The 21,434-nt window shown below is 44.3% G+C and overlaps 3 protein-coding genes across 3 annotated transcripts; 1 reads left to right on the top strand and 2 right to left on the bottom strand.

Annotated features, from left to right (window-relative positions):
- Positions 1-6,609: 6,609 nt before the first annotated feature.
- Positions 6,610-8,420, bottom strand: LOC100840022 (psbP domain-containing protein 3, chloroplastic). Its single transcript, XM_003572329.4, has 6 exons — positions 7,865-8,420; positions 7,618-7,764; positions 7,432-7,514; positions 7,105-7,299; positions 6,969-7,019; positions 6,610-6,858 (listed from the first exon to the last, which is right to left on the bottom strand). The coding sequence occupies exons 1-6, from the start codon at positions 8,418-8,420 to the stop codon at positions 6,832-6,834; spliced, it is 1,059 nt and encodes a 352-aa protein (XP_003572377.1). The 3' UTR covers positions 6,610-6,831.
- A 5,654-nt stretch (positions 8,421-14,074) lies between these two features.
- On the top strand, positions 14,075-17,938 carry LOC100825635 (AT-hook motif nuclear-localized protein 10). Its single transcript, XM_010236998.2, has 7 exons — positions 14,075-14,461; positions 14,560-14,640; positions 14,741-15,431; positions 15,864-15,916; positions 16,546-16,677; positions 16,870-17,031; positions 17,377-17,938. Exons 3-7 carry the CDS (start codon positions 14,921-14,923, stop codon positions 17,623-17,625), a joined length of 1,107 nt encoding a protein of 368 aa, XP_010235300.1. The 5' UTR covers positions 14,075-14,461; positions 14,560-14,640; positions 14,741-14,920; the 3' UTR covers positions 17,626-17,938.
- A 154-nt stretch (positions 17,939-18,092) lies between these two features.
- Positions 18,093-21,153, bottom strand: LOC100825124 (geranylgeranyl transferase type-2 subunit beta 1). Its single transcript, XM_003574712.4, has 9 exons — positions 20,993-21,153; positions 20,735-20,888; positions 20,518-20,634; positions 20,198-20,264; positions 19,951-20,099; positions 19,345-19,478; positions 18,782-18,880; positions 18,585-18,660; positions 18,093-18,476 (listed from the first exon to the last, which is right to left on the bottom strand). The coding sequence occupies exons 1-9, from the start codon at positions 21,053-21,055 to the stop codon at positions 18,376-18,378; spliced, it is 960 nt and encodes a 319-aa protein (XP_003574760.1). The 5' UTR covers positions 21,056-21,153; the 3' UTR covers positions 18,093-18,375.
- Between the last annotated feature and the right edge of the window lie 281 nt (positions 21,154-21,434).

The following is a 21,434-nucleotide window of genomic DNA, read 5'->3' as shown; positions in this document are numbered from 1 at the left end:
CGTTGCTATGTTGCACAGATTGCCTCGTTAAAAACCTCATGCGAGAAACACAATAAAACTCGTTGAGAGAAAAAGAGTACAACCTACTCAATCTCCAAGATGAGTACTTGATCGCCATGATCAAGACGAATCGATGAGTATGTGAAGTATCTCCCCTTGAACTTTGCATTTCCCTAAGTCTCAACATACCGATTCCACGCACACACCTTTCAAAGGTGGATGTCGGTAGTGACTTGGTGAACAAATCAGCAAGAGTTTCACACGACTTAGTATGCAAGACCTTTACCTCGTTCATCTTTTGCAACTCATGTGCATAGAAAAACTTAGGATTTATATGCTTGGTGAGATTACTCTTCACATAACCCGTTTGTACTTGTGCAACACAAACTGCATTATCTTCATAGATAATGGTGGGGTCTGGACGGTGTTCACCTCACAGGTTTGCTGAATGTGGCGAACCATCCGTCGAAGCCATACACACTCACGTGATGCTTCATATAGTGCTATGATTTCCGAGTGGTTCGTCAAACTCGATACAAGACTTTGCTTTGACGATTTCCAAGAAACAACAGTTCCACCACATAGAAAAACATATCCAGTCTGAGACTTGGATCTATGCGGGTCTAACAATACCCAGCATCGGCATAGCCTATCAAAGATAGGTCTTGATTCCTTCTATAAAATAGCCCAAGATCTTTGGTCCCTTGCAGGTACCGAAAGACATCCTTAACACATTTCCAATGCCTTTTGGTAGGTTCAGAACTGTACCTAGCCAGCAAATTGACAGCGAACATGAGCACTCCAATAGCACTCAGGTAAGGAAATTCTGAACTCAGAACTTCCTCCCCCTCTTCTTTCAGCCTAAAAGGGTGCTTGTCTTGCTGTAATGACCGCCCAATCATGGGAGTCTTTGAAGTATATGTCTTGTCAAATCCAAATCTTTCCAACACCTTTTGAGTGTAGGTAGACCAGTGCACTAGAAACCCATCATGGTAATGTTCTAGTTGCAAACCTAGACAGAACTTGGTTTTACCCAAATCCTTCATCTCAAATTCCGACTTCAAGTAGGAACTTGCTTCCTCAATATCCTCAGGCGTACCGATGATATTCAAATCATCTACGTATACCGAGATTATACAGAATCCATCTTGGGATCCCGTATAAATACACATGGGCAATCTTCATTGCTCGTGTAGCCCTTTTCATGTAGAAAATCGGTCAGGCGATTATACTACATTCTACCCTACTGGTTAAGTCCGTACAGTGACTTCCTGAGTTGAACACTGTATAGACCTCTGTTTGCTCTATCTTGGTTCGGAACCGGGAGACCATCAGGTATCCTCATATAAATGTCCGAATCCAAGTTACCATACAGGTAACCAGTAACAACATCCATCAATTTTATTTTTAAGTCCATATTGACTGCCACTGAAATCAAATATCTAAAGGTAATTCCATCCATGACCGAGGAGTAGGTTTCCTCATAATCGACCCCAGGTCGCTGAGTAAACCCCTGAGCAACTAACCTTGCTTTGTACCGTACTACCTCATTATTTTCATTTCTCTTGCGGACAAATATCCACTTATAGCCGACAGGGCGTACGTGGGGAGGGTATCGACATACAGGTCCAAAAACCACTCTTTCGTGCAGAGATAATAATTCGGTAGCTATTGCCTTCTGCCAATCTTTCCGATCCAACCTCTTCTTACAATCAGCGAGCGAGTTAGGCTCAGGGTCAAGATCGATGATTGCGGCAATTTTTTTAGCAAAGTTTATGTCGACATTAGCAGTCGCTCGGTTTATTGTTCTCTCGTGTTAACATAACCTATGGCCATTTCGTCATGGGGCGCATCATGCGCATCGTCTGTCTCCACAGGATTTCCCATTCCTGGAGCGAGGTCGATGTGTGCGCTCACATCTCCGTTGGGTGCTTCCACTGTTGGAAGGTTAAAGTCCGAAATTCCTTGCGCTGGAGATTCCGTACTTGTGCCAGGTCTCAATTGGCTCCCCTCACTCTCTCGGGGCTTTTTAGTAATCGAGTGCGATAAATCTCCCTTGTCCTTTTTCGTCGGGCGTCCCCGAGTACTTGGGATTTGAGGAACCGGGTTTCTCGTCCTTTTAACCCTTTGGACTCGAGTGGGTAGACCCACAGGATCCTTGGATATCTCTACCCTTTCTGGTACATTGCGCGCAGGCACATGTGATTTTGTCACACTTCTCAAGTCACTAAAGTAATCAGGCAGTTGATTCGCTAAAGCATGCAAATCTATTATCTTTTGGACTTCTTTATGTGTCTCACTTGTGCGCGGGTCATTTGCGTGGATCCCCGTGGCTTGCCACGTCAATTCTCGACTTTTCTCATCAAGAGGTTGATTTCCTCCCCCTAAAGTCGGGAAGAGATCCTCGTCAAAAATGCAGTCAGCAAAGCGGGCCGTATGACAGTCTCCTGTCATGGGGTCCAGATACCTGGTTATGGACACAGTCTCATAACCAACGTATACCCCCGACTTACGTAGCGGTCCCATTGCTGATCACTTAGGGGGTGGTATCGGTACATATACTTGGCAACCGAACCTACGAAGGTGGGAAATTTTCGGTGCCGGCCATTGCGCTAGTTGGACAGGTGAATGGATGTTGTAGGCCGTGGGTCTATAGTTGATGAGATTTGCGGCGTGCAACACTGCATGCCCCCAACACGTGGTTGGTAAATTACAACCCCGAAGGAGTGGTCTGTCAATGAATTTAATCCTCTTAATCAATGCCTCCGCTAGTCCATTTTGCGCATGGACATGCGGTACAGAGTGCTCAACCTTAATGCCAAGTGCCATACAATAATCATCGAACCCTTTTGAAGAAAATTCTCCGGTGTTGTCCATTCTAATAGACTTTATACGATGATCCGGGAAATTATTACTCATTTGTATGATTTGCGACATCAACTTGACAAAGGTATGGTTCCGTGTAGACAATAAGTTAACACATGACCATTTAGACGAAGCGTCTATGAGTACCATGAAGTATCGATACGGCCCCGAAAGGGGCTGAATCGGACCACACATATCCCCTTGAATGTGTTCCAAAAACGCAGAGATTTCATCCCTCACTTTCAATGGGGATGATCGAATGATTAATTTCCCCGTCGCGCATGCCGAGCACATGAAATCATCATGATTCGGGAATTTTTTTAACATTCACCCCATGCCCATTTGAGTTGTTAATTATATTTCTCATGATTCTAATACCCGAGTGGCCTAATCTATCATGCCATAAGCAAAATAGTTCAGATCTTCTAAATATAGTCTTTGAGGTAGTGTATACGGGCGGCGCTACTATATTAGTGTAGTAAAGGCCAGTGTCGAATGAAGGGAATTTTTCAACAACGTGCTTAGCGAGGGCATCGCGCTTTGTGATAAGTAGGCACTTTTTGCCATTATCATCATCGGTCCCTACATGGAGGCCGTTTGCACGAATGTCCTTAAAACTCAAGAGAGTTCGAGTCGACTCTGGGTACAATAATGCTTCCTGAATGAGCAAAATTGTTCCCATGGGGAGTATGATAGTAGCTCGTCCAGAGCCTACTATTTTTGACTCGCCTCCTGTGATAGTCATGAAACTCCCCGGAGTCTTTTTAATGGACTAGAAATAACGAGTTTCTCTCAAGATGGTGTTTGTGGTATAACTATCCACAATGCACGTTTCCTCCATTCGAGCACCACGTGTTCTAAAATATAGCATCTAATTAATTAATGAAGCGAGGAAGTAGCAACATAGTTAAATAAATGCATTACATATTTCAGAACATAACAAGCCATCAATAAAGGAATTAATGGATGAACTCGCAAATCATCCAAGCGTTGAAAGAACAATGTTTTGCTTGCTCAGAGCATATACAACCACCTCAGGTGATTTTATATCATAGAATCATCAAAATCAATTGACAAATGAATCATTAGGAGGGCCAAGTGCACTTGATGATGGTGTTCTCATCCTCCGCATATGTCACAGTTCGGCATGGTCTCATCCCATTATCAGCTATCACGGTAGCGATAGTCGGGAGAGACGTGTGTGAAAGCACACATAGCACAAACTCAACGGGGGTTGGCCAAGCTTAATAGAATCAGTTAGTGCTTCCATTTTGCACCTCCCCCTCTGAGTTATAGCGAGGTTAAACCTCGCGCTATTACATAGCCTGAAAATACTTATGACATGCGAGGATGAACAACACATGTGGAACCAGGACCATCTGGTAAAGCATAACACTTTCCCAACATGTATGTACTTGTCCAAAAGTACAGAGGGATGGTGCAATGCTTAAATGTTTTCCTCGCAGGGTGGTGGCGGTAGTCAACAAGACACCAAGCCGATCAACCTCCTCAAAAGCTATCAAGCTCCGAGAACAAATCCACATCCAAAAATCAAGTCCAACCATTTTAGGTCGGCTCCTCGAACTACGGGTTCGTGATTCATATCATTAATGCGAATTTTTACAAGATTTCAGCATATAATCTCGAGGTAACCTCATGTAACCCATCGCATAAATGTGATAAAATGATATAGTCGTTCATAACAACGTTCCAATATGTTCATGTCTTACTTAATGATCAAAAGAAATAAAGCATATTTACAATTAATCAACAACGGTAAAACATGGTAATACAAGCATGTGTATAGAGATGGCAAGATAAACGTTTCCTAAACGTGAAAATTAGCCCCAAAAACACATTCCCGAAGTCATTTTGAGCATAAATGTGCAGTTTCAGCAAAAACTGACACTTCCAGGGACTTACGCGCAAAAACGCAGCACATCAAACATTTGTGCGTAATTACGGTAAAATCTAGGTGCTAAAACGCAAAATTCCTGGCCCAAAATGCATTTCGGGTTGCCAGCCCATTTCCCCCTCTCTTTTTTTTCAGCCCGAAAGCCGGCCCACCGGCCCATCCCTCGCGGCCCAGCTGGGCCCGCCGCGCCAGCCCCTAGGGTTTCCCCTATGGGCGGCGGCTGTTGGCGGCAAGGGTGGCCGCAGCCGGCGGCGCCCCGCGCAGGAGGGGGCCGCGCGTGCCCCAGACTGCAGACGCCGGCGGCACCCTGCGCACGCGGCGGCGTGCGAGCACGGCAGCGACGACAGCGGCAGCCCGTGCCCGTGCGCTCCTGAGGTGGCGGCGGCACGACAGTGGCTTGGGACGGCTTGCGGCTTGAAGCCTGCGGTGGCCGGCGGTGAAGCACGGTGTGGTGATGGTCAACAAGTCTCTCGTGCGGCGAGGATGATCGGCATTGGCCGGCGACTTGGTCGGCAACATCTTGTGAGGAAAATCCATACCATGGGTAGAAAAATCCGAAAAATAATCTAATCGCAAAACAGAATCGTAACACAAAGAATCCATTTTTGCAATAAAATTTCGGATCCAATACCTCCGTGATTTATGTCGAGAGCCTGCTTGGAGGAGGCTCGATGAAGGCTCGTGCTGATAACGTGTTGTGCAACCTCTGCCGGCTGGCCGATCCCGGGATTACACACCAAGATCGTAGTCGAAGGAGTACACACAATCACGAAGTACAGTAAAGTAGATGAACACCAGGGAGTAGAGAGGAACATGAGCTCTTTATTAATTTCTGATCTCAACAGTACGTATAAGGGGTAGCATCCTCTCCTTTATATAGACTAGATGGTCTAACTGGGTCAAAGGGATAAGGCCCAAAACTTAACGTTAACGGAGGAACGATTCCTCAAGGGGTGGAGGGGGGTGCACGCTTCGGTGGTCCTCCCACCCCAACGATCGGTTCCCCAACAGTTTTTTCTTTGGACGGCTGCAAGAGTGAACATTTGGTGGTTTTGTGAGTGCAATTTTTTTGTTGAAAAAACTAAGTAGTTATAGATGTTGTACATTTTTCAGTAAACTAGATGAAACTTAGGACAAAGGTAGAAGATATTATATTTAGAAACGCAATGGGTAATATGTACCTATGTATTTTGTTCGCGTCTAAATTCTCATTAATGTTTTTTTCCATGGCAAATAAGATAAATTTTCAGGCAGTATAATTGATTTGTGAACATATGGAGCAAATATTACCATTTTTTTAATATAATGCACACGAGAGGGAGGGAGTAGTTCAAAGGAACATAAGGCTTGAACTAGGCTTAGTTCAAAAGCGAGGCACTTATTTTGGATGAGAGGGAGTAGTTGTTAAAGTTTTATACGAGTAGCATTGATCCCATGTATATTTATGTCTCTTATATTTTGAAATGAGAGGGTATTTTCTTTTGATAGCCTTGTATATTTTGTATGAAACCAAAAATTACTCTGGAAAAGGAGAAATGTCTATGGTCATAAAGGCCATGTGGCCGAAGGCATGGGATTTTAAATGGGACATTTCAGTTCTTCTCGGGTCCAATTTAAACTCTGTCACTTTGTCACATTCTCAGAACAGGTCTGGCACACGGTAAGCCTGTATACCGTCAGCATTTGAAATCTATGCTGGACTCTGCCCTGCATCATCGAAATCTTCCAAAGTTAGACTTTCACTTCTTAGTTTTTCTCTGAGGGGACAGTTTTGCCAAAAAAAATTGAACAGGCACCAACCAGGAGTGAGTAAAAAAAACACTAAAAACAAAACACACTATAAGTCTAGAGCTATGTATTCAGTAAAATTGACAAACATATATATTCTCAAAGCTCACAACCCTTACATTCACAAAGGTTTAGTTCATTTCGTTCTGCACACATTACCGGAAGCTGCCTTTATATACCTTCTCTTCTCTGCTTAGATATAGTACTTCATTCAAAAGTAGTAGCAGTACTTATTTTCATGTGACCTTTGTTTTGAAGGCATTTCATGTGAACTTGAATGATTTGACAGACTGCAAGATGCACAGAACAAAAGACAGTGGGTCAGTGGCAAATCAAACAACAACCAAAAGAAGAGAAGAATGTATTCTTGAAAAAACCAAGAAGAGATGAACGATCTCACCTTCTCAATCTGAGGCTTGAACTTGACGGACTCCTCGTCATCTTCGATGTACTACGCCCATACACCAGGAGATGTTGGGAATGAGCATATACGGATTCAGGACACAAAATTAAAGTATGACGTGCTGCAAGCTCACCTGCCCTGTCACCGTGTAGAGCCGGTTGTACCAGCCGTTGAACGCCATGCCGATGGCGGAGACGATGTGCCGGCGCTTATCGCCGGGGTTCTGCAGTGTGTACTCGATGTAGTACATGCCGTTGGACGCCCTGGAGTCGATGAGCTTCGCGGTGACCCCCGCAGGCCGCTGCCAGCTCCTGTCCAGCCCGGTCACCTGCTCATGATCGTCAAACGCAGAAACGCACAAGCATGGTCACACAGCCTGAATAGCAATTTGGCTTGACTTGAATTCAACAAACAGTCATGTAATTCGTGTATAGACAGACAGATGGGGAGGCAACCAGACCAGGTTCTCGGCGAAGGCGTCGACGTCGCCGAAGGACTTGAGGCTGGTGAAGTCCGGCCCGATCCCGGTGATGACCACGCTAACTTGACGATCAGGAAAGTTACAAAGAAGGCGTGAATTCAGAAGGGGAGGAACGGCTGGTGCCTGGTTGAGGTATAACATCGAACAGTGCGTGCGCATGCGTACCGCTCGAGTCGGCGGCCTTGTCCGGGAAGAACGCCGTGACGTTCTTGAAGCCGCTGCCCTCACCAGCGCCCATCTGCCATCCTTGCGGAACCACGATGCTGAACTTGTTGGCCTCGTCCTGGTACTCGCTGAACCCCTCCTGCACCTCTTGAAACCCGCACGAATTTCAGGGACTAAACACGCGCGCGCAACTCCATTGGACAGCAATCAGAAAACCAGGGGCAGGAGCTGGACGCGCGCGCATTACCGGCAGCGGCCTCGGCGAGAGCACCGGCGGGACTAGCGAGCAGCGTCGCCGTGCCGGCCGAGAAGACGACGCCGAGCAGGGCATCCCTCCGCCTGAGCCCCTCCTCCGCCGTCCCGGCAACGGCCGCCGTAGGTTGTTGCTCGCGCAGGGCAGGGGAGCGGCGGCAATGGCAGGCCCAGGCCGTGGATCTCCGCGGCTTCGCGTGGCCTCGGCGGGGGTTGCTGCTGAAGCCGGGGCAGATGGCGGAGGAGGCGGTGGTCACGGCAGCCATGGCGAGCGAATGGCTCTGCGCTGCTGCTGCGCTGGTGGCTTTCGAGGGGGAGGATATTTTGCTGAGAAGCTTTGTACGGTGGCCGGCCGTCGTGTCGTCGTCCGGGAACTTCCGCCGCACATTGCTTCGGCCCCCTCGTATCTTACTTACCCATGGGCCATGGCCGCGCGCCAAGGACGTCGGCCCGTGAGAGTTCGTCTTCGACGTGGGCCATTTGGACACGTTTTGGCAGTACGGCCCAGCCCAACGGCTGTAAAACACGTGGGCCGGGCCGAGCCGGGCCATTTGGTATTCATCTCAATGATTCAATTTTTTTTCTCTCTGGAGGAAGCAAACAAGCGAATGCGAAAGAGGGCAATTTTACATGGCCCTACTCTAAACTCTAGTGTTGGCGCATGCAGGATGGCCCCATCGTCTACGGTCTATCGCTCCCTCTGCAACAACGCTTGCATTTATTATTGGGCCAGGTGGGCCCCACGCATTTGGCCTTGCTCATTGTTGCTAGTACAACGGCATTCAAGTGACACGAGCACGGGACTGTCTGTCAGCTGTTTGACAGTTACCTTTGGTTCTGAAATTACCGTGGAATATCTTACCAGAATGCCAGTAGAAGAAGCCTTTACCGACTGTAAACTCGGGTCTACAAAAAGCTGATAATAGGGAAAATTATCTTTGGTTAAAAGAACATGCTTTTTTTTTTGAGGAAAGATAATTTCCCTGTTTTCAGCATACAAAAAAAATAGGGGTGTGGTACCTACTTATTGACCATCAACGTCAGTTATATCAGAGATTAGAATAGATGAAGTGATGCATGGGGATTTTCTAACTTAACAACTGTAGGAAAGATCTCTTAAGCTAGCTAGGCTGGACCATTAGGTTCGCGAGGGCGCTGCTTAAACAATATTTTGGCTCCACAACTTGGTCACACTCACACATAGGTATCGTCGATAAATAAAACACTCTGTTTTTTTTTGGTTGAGACTAATAAAACACTTAGTTACTGTTAGTTACTGAGGTACCACACGGGGAAAAAATATTATCAGCAGAATAGACAAATAGGCGGCAAACTTTGTCGGCTACAGCTAGCGGCGGAGCCAGAAAATTTTGCTAATGGGTTCGGCCGAGATTTGGGCATAAACTAACTATAGTATTTTACGATCTTAGACCATCTCAAAACAAGCGTGTACGGCTCAAAAAGAGCATAAAAAACGAAAAATAACACATCATCTATAACCATCACATTTAAACTGCCTTATTATAAGGCAGTTCATCTAAATTAATTTCTCTCTGAACACATGACTGCAGCAGACTAGCATTAGTAGAATTAATCCGATTGCTTGTGTTTAACGGGTGGCCTTGAAGTGCCTGCAGCAGGTAGAAATAAATAGCGCGCGATTTGGTCGCTATAGCGGCACAGAAGCCTCGGCGCGACGCTATGACAATTGCTGCGAAATCAACGTTAATCCCTAATTTTGCATTAATTCTTATTATATAACAGATAAGTTTAGATATGTCGCTAATTTTTTGTACCCGATTGCGGCGCAATGGCGGCTGCTATTGCGGCTGGAGGGTGCCGCCGCGAAATGATTTAGTGTGCGATTTAAAACCTTGCTGCATCATTATCTTAATCTAACGATAGTTTCTTTTCTCATAATACCAAAGTACAAAGAAAAACCAATCAGAACATTAGGGATTACGCTAGACACTAGACAGCAGACATGACTTAGAATTGAGGGAGATCATGTGCTCACGCACCTGAATTTTCAGAGCTCGGTAGGTAGACGGCTAGTCAGATCGCCGCTGCCGTCGCCGGCGTCTGCGTGATGGGCGATGTGAGACGACAGACACGAAGGAATTACGGGATAACAAAACGACGCGAAATTGCAAAAGAATTGGAGCAGAATACGTGACGCCAACGCCGTGGGGGTTGCTAGCTGGCTGTTAGTTGGGCTGACTTACCAGAGTAAATCGGCTCCAGCCCAGCAGCACGGGATCGATGGGTTCGGCTGAGTAACTACGTGTCTATTTCTACATTACCGGCCAAAGTTATTGGTGTCCGGAGCACCCAACGTCTCTATGGCAGCTCCGCCCCTAGCTACTCGTGGTACAAAGTTGCACCAAATCAATGACGCTTATTATGACCGGATGGAGTATGAAGTATCTCGTTTTGACTTAACTCAGTCTAATGGTCAATAAATGTCCCTGCGCTATATCTATCCCCAAATTGACGAGCCAAAAGCCATTTTCCGTTAATAACATGCTAGTTCAGTCCAACAAGCAGATCCATCTGTTAAACTAAACAATTTGAAAATCAGATACATAGTGAAAAATGCATCACTAAATGAGATACAAAGTCGTCAAAAAGTTTTAGGGGGATATTTTGTGTCAATTTTGAATGGGCTACAAAAGTGGAGTTTACACTAAAGAAAATTGGTGTTTGATTTGATCGAAATTGCTACCGTTCATTATTAGTATATTTGACTTTCACACTTCTCAAATGATTTTGAATCTGAACTTAATTTTGCATGTTCTAAAACTACACCTCTCCAACCTTTTCTTGTTGAAGTTTCAAAGGTACTCTCACTTAATTACAGTCACGGTGGCCCGGACGCTCGGTCAAGGAACGTATGAGGAAACAGTTGGGACGTCTTTCTGGGGTAGCAATCAAGTGCCTTGCCTAAAATCAAATGGCTGGGGTGAGAATGAGAAGGATAGGAGTCTGCTGTGCTGCTGACTGCTGGCTGCAGTGAGTGGCACTGCGCCAAACCGGACTGATTAATTGGTAGGTCACGCAACGGTCCAAAGGCTATGACAATTGCAATGGCAGGTGAAGCGGATTTGACCATTTGAGAGAGGGGGTGTCACATGGGGAGTGCCCCCCTCCTTTGCCTTTCCTTTTTCTTTTTCCAGCAACAGTCATGCTTTGTTCTTTAAAGAAAAAGAGTCATGCTCTTGTTCTTGGATTTTTCTCATTACATTGGACAGTTTCTCTTCTCCTCTTCTTCTTTTTTAAACAATAACTGTGCTGGAATGCAAATTTATTAGTATTATTATTTCTTGCTGTGAAATCCTTGCTAAACTCACTTGAAAACCTTGAATTTAACACTTGGGTGTTATTATTTTTGTTGGTAATTTCACGTTTCGTTAATCCCAACTTAGTTGAGATTTTTTCTTATAACAGGTTGAGTGAGTATATCTTCGAGTGTTTTCTTAGTTATCTTCTTTCTTGACTGTATATTGTGTAGATTGGTCATAGTACGGAGTACTAGTTGTTTGGGGGGGAAAAAAAGGAAAGAAAAATAACCATTTCCAAAGCTAGTCTGATTTTCTTTATGTCCAAGGCTGAGCTGGCGATCAAATATGGACAGGGTTCTCAACTTTGATTCCTACCGGCCGAAAGCAACGGAGAAATACAAGACGTCAACAAAGGACGGTCTCTAATTTTGTATAACCAGCAATGAAAAAGGCAAAAGAGTTTCAGAAAATGAAAGTAAAAACAGCCAAAGCAATCCATGGATACGACTACAATTAACCAGCTGCCTTAAAAAATTCCAAAACACAGCGATTTTCACAAAGTGGCATCTCTAGTGCACATGGACGAAATCTTTTTCCCCTCCCATTCAAAATTTTCCTTTCTTTCTTATTGTTTTAGGATAAGCTCGATGGATCCATCGACAAACCTACAATAGAATACAGCCACGCTGAAAAAGGCTGGAGAGGATATGCATAGAATAAAATCAGCCTGTCTGTGTGTCCGTCAGAAGAAATTTGGAGCCACGCACACGCAGACGTTGCCTATCAAATTAATTAAGGAAGACCAAAGCCATTTCTGCAACTGCCAATACATACATACACCTGTGTTTCTTCTTTCATGATAAAGAAAAGAAAGTAAAAAAAAAAGAGATAACTGAACACCTGTTGGTGTATGCGTCAGGAGCCAGCGAAACGGGATGCATGTTCCGGGCCTTTCTTTGTGTCTCGACAAAGTCCAGACAATTAGGCAAAAATTGTACTGTATATTGTATAGTTTTGGAGCTAGTGTAGGCTCTGGTTCTGAATGGTGGGTGGAAAATATGTTTTTCTTCTTCTTCTTTTGTTTCTTCAGTACCTTGTTTTAACATTCCTACGAGCATTTCAGTATCTGCATGGGGCACTTTTTTCTCTCCTAAAGTATATTCTCGCGTGACATTGCTTTCACTTGTTTAGCTCTTTTGTCAGAGCTATACATACACCTAAAAAAACATGTAGGCTTGCTCATGGTATAATGTACTCAGTATTTGGCTTGCTTGCAAAAAAAAAACTGAGTAGTCACTGAACCAATCTGGTGAATATCAACGTCTGACAATCCAAATCAGTGTGCCCACACATCACTCATGGCCAAAAAGAAAAGAAAAACATCATTGCAATCAATTGCATTTTCTTTTGGTTTATGCGCAGATTATTCTACATGGAGCAAGCGGTCAAGCTTGGTTGGACACAACCACCCTTATCGGTCTGAAACAAAATATTGGTCAAATGGCCTCTTTAGACCTTTATTTCATTATCTAAGCAAGCCTGTTTTTCTGGAATCAATGGTGTATCATTACTCGTGTTCAGATTATGTAGTAGTCACAAGAAGTACTAACAACGTGGTGGTACAAAAGATAGGATGCTAAAAGTCAAGGAAGCAAGCATGTTGAAACGGAGATTGTGCTTAGCGTGCCACATTACATTGTTAGACCCAAATAACCAGGCATTTCAACATGGTTGCAGCTATCGAGAAGAATCACATTATTAAATTAATGCAAACTTTGCCGTGAAGGATCAAGCGTAGGGTAATAGGGTTCAATTAAGAAATGCAAAAGTTTTGGAGATCGATGCAACATATTTTTAATTTAAGGTCACAGGGAAAATTACCACGCGCACACAACTACATCCATAAACAGATGCGCTCGCGTCTTAGTGAAACACACCCTAGATTGAGACCTGACTGTTCACACAAATACATGATTTAGAGCTTATTTGATTCATAGCAAGAGTGAAGAAAACACATAATCCTAGCTTCATAGGAAAACACATGATTTTTACAATCCAATTTGACTTTTGTTCCTTTTGCATGAAAAGAAGATAAGAGTCTTGTGAATCAAGAAACCAAATATAAAAAAAGAAGAAGTTGTTTTCTAATTGTCTGTTTACCACCCAACGCGCATATGTGCGGAGGAACGATATCCGGCTCTCAATTGAAGGATTGTACCTAGTTTGTAATCTTGCATCGCAATAAGTGTTACCAAGGAACCATGACTCAATTATCGAGAGACGCAACATATTGCTTTTAATTGAATAGACAACATGGTTTTCGAATTGGTTTTACACGAAACTATAGATTGTCTCACCTGATGTTGCGCTTAGTGAAGTTATTGCTTAATCCAGTTCCTGTTTTCGCGATAACACGTTGAACACCCCCCCCCCCGGCGGCCCTCCTGTAACACACACATAATTTTAACATTGTCCCCTCGTACAAAAGTATTCAACACACGGTTAATCACCATCGCTTGCAACAAGAAAAGGAAGAACTTACAATATTTCATTTTTGCAAAAAACTTTAAGACCGTTGTTTGGAACCCAAAAGTTTTTCACAATTCCATGGAATTTTAACCGTCTGGCGTCATAATCTATACTAGCTGTGAGCAGCACTAGAAATCATAAAATTAGATTCTCTTGCCAATCTGGTCAAACAGAAACGTGCTCTTATTCCGGGCCGTGCATGCCAGTTGGGTTCATTCTGGGATTCATCAGGCCAAGTGGCCACAGTGGAAAAGAGCAAGAGGTAGCCTAGGGCAAGTCAGGCCAAAAGACAAAAGCTGAGAGGAGGATCCTAGAGCAAATATCACATACGCCAGGGGCCAAATCGGATAATACCCCTGCATCCATCCATGATCCATCTACTCCTACAGTCCTACTACTAGTTCTCTCTTCTCCTTCTTATCTGCTACAGCAATTATATATTTCCCCCAAAGGCAATTTCGGCGTGCTTTACTTACCACCTGCCTATTTTTCTCTCTTTTTCCCCTGACAAAAAATAAAGTAATCTTTGTATTGCTTTGTTTTTTTGTTAAATTGGGTAAAAGAAAGAGTGCGTGTGAACCGGGGAGAGAGAGGCGAGAAAAAAGGGGATATATTGGAGGGTGTAGGCAAGAAATTATGGGAGCTGGGTAGAGGAAAATCCCCAAATTTCTTATCTTCCTCTCGCGCTGATGTTCTTCTCCTTCTGTAGAGCACTGGAGTGAGTGAGAGCTCGCGGTGTCTCCATTTAGGACAGAGGAGTGTGCAAGTGTGCTTCTTCTCCGGTAGTATTTTTTTTTCCTCTGTTTCTTTTCTGCTCCCTCAGATATTTTCTTTCCTTTGGCTGGAACTGTCGAGGTCCGAATCGTGGTGGTTTCTCTAGGTTTCTTTTCATCTGTAAAATCTGGTGGGGAAGAAGGGGATCTGCCATTTCCGTGCTCATTCTGCTAAATCCCTGGCCTAAGTATGCTTCTTTAGCTTCTCTTTCATTGTGAGATTTTACCGTTCCCCTTTCCAGTTTCTTGAAAGTAATTTCCCTTCCCTTTTTCATATTTTATCTGCAGGCGGTTGTGCTGTAAAACTTTCTGTGTTTGCTGCAACAAAGATCTCGTCTTTGACCAAGCGATGATGGGTTTATGGGTTCTTGCAGCTTCCTAATCCCTAGTCCTAACCTCATCACAAGCGCTCGTGAGAGTTAGTTAGCGGTGTAAAAAACAAATCCAAGCATCGGTTTGCTGCCAGCCATGGAGGTGAGGTCCGAGCAAGGGCTAATGGCGGGGAGGGATCTGTTCGGGATACCCAAGAGCGCGCCGGCACCGGTGCCGTCGTCCGCAGCCATGCAGCAGAGCGTGCGCATGGCGTACACCGCGGACGGCACCCCTGTGTTCGCCCCGGTGAGCTCCGCGGTCGCGCCGCCGGGTTACCAACCGGTCGCAGCGGCGCCCGGCTCCAACATGTCGACCGCCGCCGGGGCCGCCGGAGGTAATGGCGTGGCTGCGCTACGGGACATGGGGGGACCGTTGGCGAAGAAGAAGCGCGGGCGGCCAAGGAAGTACGGGCCCGACGCGGCCGTGTCGCTGGCACTGGTGACTGTGCCGCCGGGTGCAGCAGGGCCGACAGTTGTGCCACAGGGGGCTTCTGGCCCGTTCTCACCCACGGCGCCGGGGAGCGTCGTGCCATCGGCGTCGCCGGAGGGAGGGAAGAAACGTGGCCGGCCTAAGGGGTCTACCAACAAGCCCCGGGTGAATGTTCCTGGTAACATCTGGATTCCCTACAATTATTATGTTTTAGAGGCTATTTTGCCGTTTCAAGATCTTGCTGTTATTTTATGCCCTAATTTTTTTTAATAACTGAAGAAAATGGTTAATTGTTTTGGTGCATATGAGAGAAGAGTTCTCCTTGAACTGGCTTAAGTTCTGTTTGTGGTTAGTGGTAGAACATGAGAACATTTCAGCAATCTAGCATTCCCTTTCTCTTTTTTTTTCCTTTGACAAATTCACGGTGTAATTTTCCTACAATTGTTTTCAGTGCTTCGTATGTTGATGTATCGTTTAGGATGTGTAATGTACCATTCTTTCTTAGTGCACTATTCATTATGTTAATGTGAAAAATGATGCCTGTTGACTTTATCTTTGATGATGTTCTCCCTTTTTACATGGTTAGTCCTAATTTGGAGCTATTTTGCAGGACCGGTAGGAGTTGGATTCACACCTCATGTTATTACTGTTCAAGCTGGAGAGGTATAACAGCAATTTGAACTTATTAGTAGCTTCTTTTATTGTTCTTAGAATATGTTCTCTGATTTAAGTTTCTACATTACTTTTGGACGTTCCAATTTGTCAGTTTGCTGTTGGTGTTTGTATCCCTGTCCGTAAAGTGTGGTTTGATATTTTTAGGACAATCTATGTTAGACAGAATAGAGTTTTATTTTGAAACATGCACTAGTTACAACATTTTAAGCTGAGGACCATATTGTATCTAGATACCTTTCCACCATATTTCCTGATGGCTATTTTGAGTGCATAGTAATTCTTTCGCACAAACTTCCCTCGTGGCCATTTGTGACCTGTAAATCTCAATCAACTTTGTCTTTGACATCCTTTTTCTAAGATCACCTATGGTAATATATCAAATACTCGACACTTGTTCCATTGAGCACAAAATCCAGCCTGCATTACACCAACCTTATCATGTCCTGGCTTGTTCTCTTTCCGTTATACTGCCGATTCAATACAAATATAAGTTATTTACTTATTTGCATAACTTGTATGCTGCATTGTATATTAGAAAGTTTTAACAGAACAAGTTCTGAAGATGAAGGGGAACATTTTCCAGAAAGTAATAAGAACGCTTAAACTCCTCTGTTCAGGACGTGTCAGCGAAGATTATGTCCTTTTCTCAGCATGGAACTCGGGCAGTTTGTGTTCTCTCAGCAAATGGTGCCATATCAAATGTAACACTTCGCCAAACTGCTACGTCCGGTGGAACCGTAACCTACGAGGTTTGTACGTTTAACCAGAGGAAGCTAATAAAGTAGAGGCTACTCACTCTTAAATAGATAGCATGTTGTGATCTGTTGGTACCTAAGATGTTATGGTCAGATGATGATAGGCGTGTTTCATGTGAAATTGTGAGCCCACTGTCTATTATATGTGAGTCACAAATGCTCATTACTCGTTGGTTCTCTCCACAGGGACGGTTTGAGATACTGTCGCTCTCTGGGTCTTTCCTTGTAACGGACAATGGAGGCCAGCGTAGCCTAACTGGGGGGCTCAGTGTTTCATTGGCTGGTCCTGATGGTCGTCTCTTGGGTGGAGGTGTTGCAGGACTTCTTATAGCAGCTTCGCCAATCCAGGTACCGTTTTTTCGTTTTTGCCAATTTTCAGTAGCCTGATTTTTTTTTAAAATTCTAGGTCACCTAAAATAGCACTCTCTAAAGGTGTCCAAATTTAGTGAATGTTCATTGATTTGCACTGCAATTTTCACTCTCAGTAATCAAAATGAAGGTGTGTTCTGAACATGGTTTGATGTCCTGCAAGACTGTAGTTGGTTTGACATCATTATGACACTTGGTCTTAGAAAAAATAGAGGTGTCGATGACATGAGATGCTCCAACTATGCACAATTTTTTCTTGCTTAACTAGATTTTATGCACGAGATGCTCATATCATTTACCTGTATTACTCTGTGCTACACACAGATAGTAGTGGGAAGCTTCAATTCTGATGGGAGAAAAGAACAGAAGCCGCAGGTTATGCCGAAGCTGCAGGTTTCTTCTGAACCAACACCCTTGAAGGTCGTTCCAGCCACTGGGATGGGGCCCAACAGCCCACCTTCTAGAGGCACATTGAGTGAATCATCAGGTGGCACTGCAAGCCCTCGACATCAAGGCTACACTGCCACCAACAATAACCAGCCGCCGATCTTGTCAAGCATGCCCTGGAAATAAACTCAGGATCCTTGACTAAATCCGGACTCTGGTAGACTGTCAGATGAACTGCCTCCATGGCAGAAAATAGAAGTGGCGCATCAGTCTAACTAGCTATTATGTAGTGTAAATCAGAAGTTCAATTAGTGAGCACTGTAGCTGGTAAGTGATAACTGCAACTGTTGTGTAGGTCTCGCCTTGAATTTGTGTATCAGGTAGTTGTTTATTGTTTGTCTTGAGATGATGTATTCAGCTATGATAATGCGACCCTATGTGGCGCTTCAAGTTCTTATGTTCAACAAATTTATATATTTCCAACTGATCTCCTGCAAAAGCTGATTGATTATATGGCTCGGTGACCTGATTTGGTCTATCTCCCTGAATTTAACAAACAAAATGCCGGCAAAGCAAGGCAACAGTCTGAACATAGGACATAATTTTTTGTCAAAACAGATATCAAGCATCAGATCAATGGAAGAGCTGGCAAGTGATCGAGCAAAACAGGCAGTTTTTTTTTTTGAAGGCAGCAAAACAGGCAGTTCATACATAGGAGCTTCAGTTGGAAACAGTATACAGTTGACTAATAGAAGTTTACAAGGATTATACTATTCAGTTCAAACAAGACGATCTTGATTGTATTTAAATTCGATTCCATGTCCTTCATTGTTACGTTCTACAAAACCAAATGTTTGGATTTTCGGGTAAATATGGGGTTTGAACTGCATCGAACATTCAACATCATTCTGCCTATCAGAACTGACACAAGAAATCTTATTGTTGTTTTCTCAAGAAAATCCGGTTGACAACATCCAACGGCAGTGCATAGGCTGGATCCATAGGCTTCACTCCAGGGTACTCCATCAATGAAAGCCCTGCTCGAAAGAGGCTAACGGATTCAGCAAGGGGTTTAGAACTTGAAAATTATTATACTGCAAGGACCCGTATGATAAGACACCACACTGTGGGAAGAAAATAAACACCTGCAACTCCAAAGTATGTGTGGTAGATATCTACTGCATTATCTGGTCTGTCTGAAATCCCACCATTTTCTTTGTCCTGCAGATGAATAAGATTTTATGGCAAAGAAATATGGGAAGGGAGAAAACTTACCTTTTAATTGATGCCTTGATGGAAACGTAATTATCAGAATACCAGAGCAAGAATCATGAGCAGTTACCTGACAGTTCAGTATGAATTTTGCAAGTTTTTCCTTGTCAATCCAGTGCACTCTATCAATCATTATCAAGCTTGATAACACCCACCACGAATAGCATACCTATAGTGAGCAATTCCCTTAAATCTAGTGTCATGGTACAGCGACAAATGCAAAAAGCACGATCTAAGAAGAGAAAGTTGCACAAAGAGACGCACCTTCAAGGGATGGAGTAACAGAATTCAACAACTCCCAAGGGATTTTAACAAAAAATATAACTTTCAAGACTAACGAATAACAGAAAAAATCATGTCTTGCTTGTCCCACATGTCATACACAAAACTAATGCACTTACGGCTGAATCATTCAATCATCCATTTTAAATGAACTCAAAGTTGCGTATGACAATTGGGACCTGCAAATTAAATGGTAAACTTGTGTATGTCGGTTATTTTTGTTACTCATTAGTCTTGGGAGTCGTGGTTTTTGTTAGAATCCCTTCAAGTTGTAGTTTTCTGTTACTCCATCCCTTAAAGGTGTATCTTGTGCAATTTACTGATCTAAGAAAAAAAGGCAGTAAATCTCACATCAGCAAGTTTCTCAGGCCGCCCATTGAGTCCTCCATCTCTACACTGGCGCTCACAAAGCCACCATCCAAGGAGATCTCGATCAACATGATGCAAAGAGCCGGTGATTGCGAGAGCACCAACACAGCAAAATACTGAAGGGAAAATTAGATTTTCAGGTTATCTGACAGCTATAAAGTGACAACTTGTAGACTAATAAAAAAATGGAAACAATCTTGGGAAGAAATGTAAATCTCAGGTGATCATAGGAGCAACTAATTTCCAATAATGTTATGACATACCTATTGAAATACCACAATAATAACTGTAGTAAATATTTAGGCTACAATAGTACATATCTTGCAACTTTCAGAAAAAATGTTTTTACGTCTGTACAGGCGAAGTGCAGTCCAGAATGAGAAAAATAATCTTGTTAGGAAATAAAAAAAAACTCAGGACATCACAGGAGGAGCTATCTAGCAATTCCATAACTCTTCTTCTTTCACAAATAAATAGGAATTCAGATAGATGATCTGATAAAAAGTCACACTAGACACTTGATTAAATTCCAGTTCTACTGAGGTACTGTAAAAATAGAATAAGAGAACAAATGGAAACAATACATACTCTGCCCAGCATGGGACTCTCCTCCTGGCATAGCTCCAAACCCGCCATCCAAGTTCTTACAGCTAACAATATATTCTACAGCCTTTTCCACATTAATTTTATGCAGACGATGCAGTAATGATAAGGTGCATATGGAAATATATGAGAATCTACAAAATATGTATCAAGCTAGTATTAGTAGCTCAAATAGGTGCTGAGTTAAAAATAGAAGATATAAGAACTCAAAAGGAATAGTTAAGAGTTTTACCTAGTGTCAACTTCACCCCAAATGTCACCAGCAAAAGATCCATCCTCCTTTTGAAGTCCAGCAACATCTGACACGATTTAGATAGGAAAAATAATATGGAACAGGGTTTCGAGCTCAATATGCAGCTACTTCAATTCACATCTGAAAGGAATGGTAATGTAAATGCATACAAATGTTTCAGCTTTCCTATCATATTCAGGGAAATCAAGCAGTTGCAAACCAAGTTGAGAGATTGTCTAGAATCATCAGGACATCGTAATCTAATGTTCGCAAATCTACTACGCCAGCATGAAGCTCACACAAGACCTTAATAAGGATACAGTCAGCAATCTTGTCTACATCGAGAACATCGAGCCGATCGAAGAGGCAGAGGACCTGCACGGCGCTGAGCGTGTAGAGGACATGCGGGTCGTGCCCGACGTTCCCCGCGAACCCACCTGCGGAGACACATCCCAAGAACGCCCAAATCAAGCTCTCGCAACTCAAAAGGACCCCAAATCAAGGAAACCGAGACTTTCGCCCCGTCGTCGTCAGTACCAGATTCCGGGTGGTAGCAGGACATGATCCAGTCGACGACCTCGCGGGCGTCGACGGCCTGGAGCTTGTGGAGGAGGTCGAGCGTGGTGAGGCCCCAGTAGGCGCCGCTGAGCCGGAGGTGCTCCATCACCAGCGACTCGAAGGAGTCCTTCTTCTGCGGCCACGGCAAAGGGAGGGGGAGGAGGATGCATGAGCTGTCTGCCGCCGGAGACGGAGATCGCGTTCGAGCGAGGGGGCGGTGGTGGACCGGTGCCGTACCTTCTCCGCGGTGACGATGTAGCGGACGTGCTCATCCGCGGCCAGCTCCCCCGGTTCCCCCATGGCTTCCTTCCTCCTCCTTCTGGTCGATGGCTCGTTGCTCTGCTCTGCTCCGCCGTGGCTGCGCGTGGTGGGATCGGGGAAGTCGGGAGGCTGGGCCGAGGTGCGATCCGGGCTAGGTTCCGTGGATTGCTGTGGGGAAGCCCATGAAATGCGCAAAATAGATGGGCTACTTGGAGCCCGGTGTTGGTAAGTAAGTTGGACCGAGATGCCGCTGCTCAAGACGGCGGCGCCGCAGGGTGATCGACGGGAAAAAACTTTTTTTCTCTTTTATTCGGAGGGATCCCTTTTCTTCTCTCTCTGATATTCATATTCCACCCGCGAGGCCCCGTGCCAAACTAGCACCAACAGTCTAAAACGAATTTTAAAGCAAAGTAAAAAT

This window comes from Brachypodium distachyon, chromosome 3, assembly GCF_000005505.3.
Source record: "Brachypodium distachyon strain Bd21 chromosome 3, Brachypodium_distachyon_v3.0, whole genome shotgun sequence".
NCBI classification, from domain to species: Eukaryota; Viridiplantae; Streptophyta; class Magnoliopsida; order Poales; family Poaceae; genus Brachypodium; species Brachypodium distachyon.
Note: the sequence above shows the minus strand (reverse complement) of the source record. Positions and strands in the feature narration are given on the sequence as shown.

Excerpts from the sequence above, each read along its gene's own strand:
- LOC100840022 (XM_003572329.4), bottom strand. The coding sequence starts at position 8,420 with ATGGCCCGGCTCGGCCCGGCCCACGTGTTTTACAGCCGTTGGGCTGGG. Across the intron at positions 7,515-7,617 it reads CAAGGCCGCCGACTCGAGCG|TTAGCGTGGTCATCACCGGG; the intron begins GTACGCATGCGC and ends CTGATCGTCAAG. Across the intron at positions 7,020-7,104 it reads TCTACACGGTGACAGGGCAG|TACATCGAAGATGACGAGGA; the intron begins GTGAGCTTGCAG and ends GTATGGGCGTAG.
- LOC100825635 (XM_010236998.2), top strand. The coding sequence starts at position 14,921 with ATGGAGGTGAGGTCCGAGCAAGGGCTAATGGCGGGGAGGGATCTGTTC. Across the intron at positions 15,432-15,863 it reads GCCCCGGGTGAATGTTCCTG|GACCGGTAGGAGTTGGATTC; the intron begins GTAACATCTGGA and ends GCTATTTTGCAG. Across the intron at positions 16,678-16,869 it reads GTGGAACCGTAACCTACGAG|GGACGGTTTGAGATACTGTC; the intron begins GTTTGTACGTTT and ends TTCTCTCCACAG.
- LOC100825124 (XM_003574712.4), bottom strand. The coding sequence starts at position 21,055 with ATGGGGGAACCGGGGGAGCTGGCCGCGGATGAGCACGTCCGCTACATC. Across the intron at positions 20,635-20,734 it reads CTGCTACCACCCGGAATCTG|GTGGGTTCGCGGGGAACGTC; the intron begins GTACTGACGACG and ends GTGTCTCCGCAG. Across the intron at positions 20,265-20,517 it reads TGTAGACAAGATTGCTGACT|ATGTTGCTGGACTTCAAAAG; the intron begins GTATCCTTATTA and ends AAATCGTGTCAG.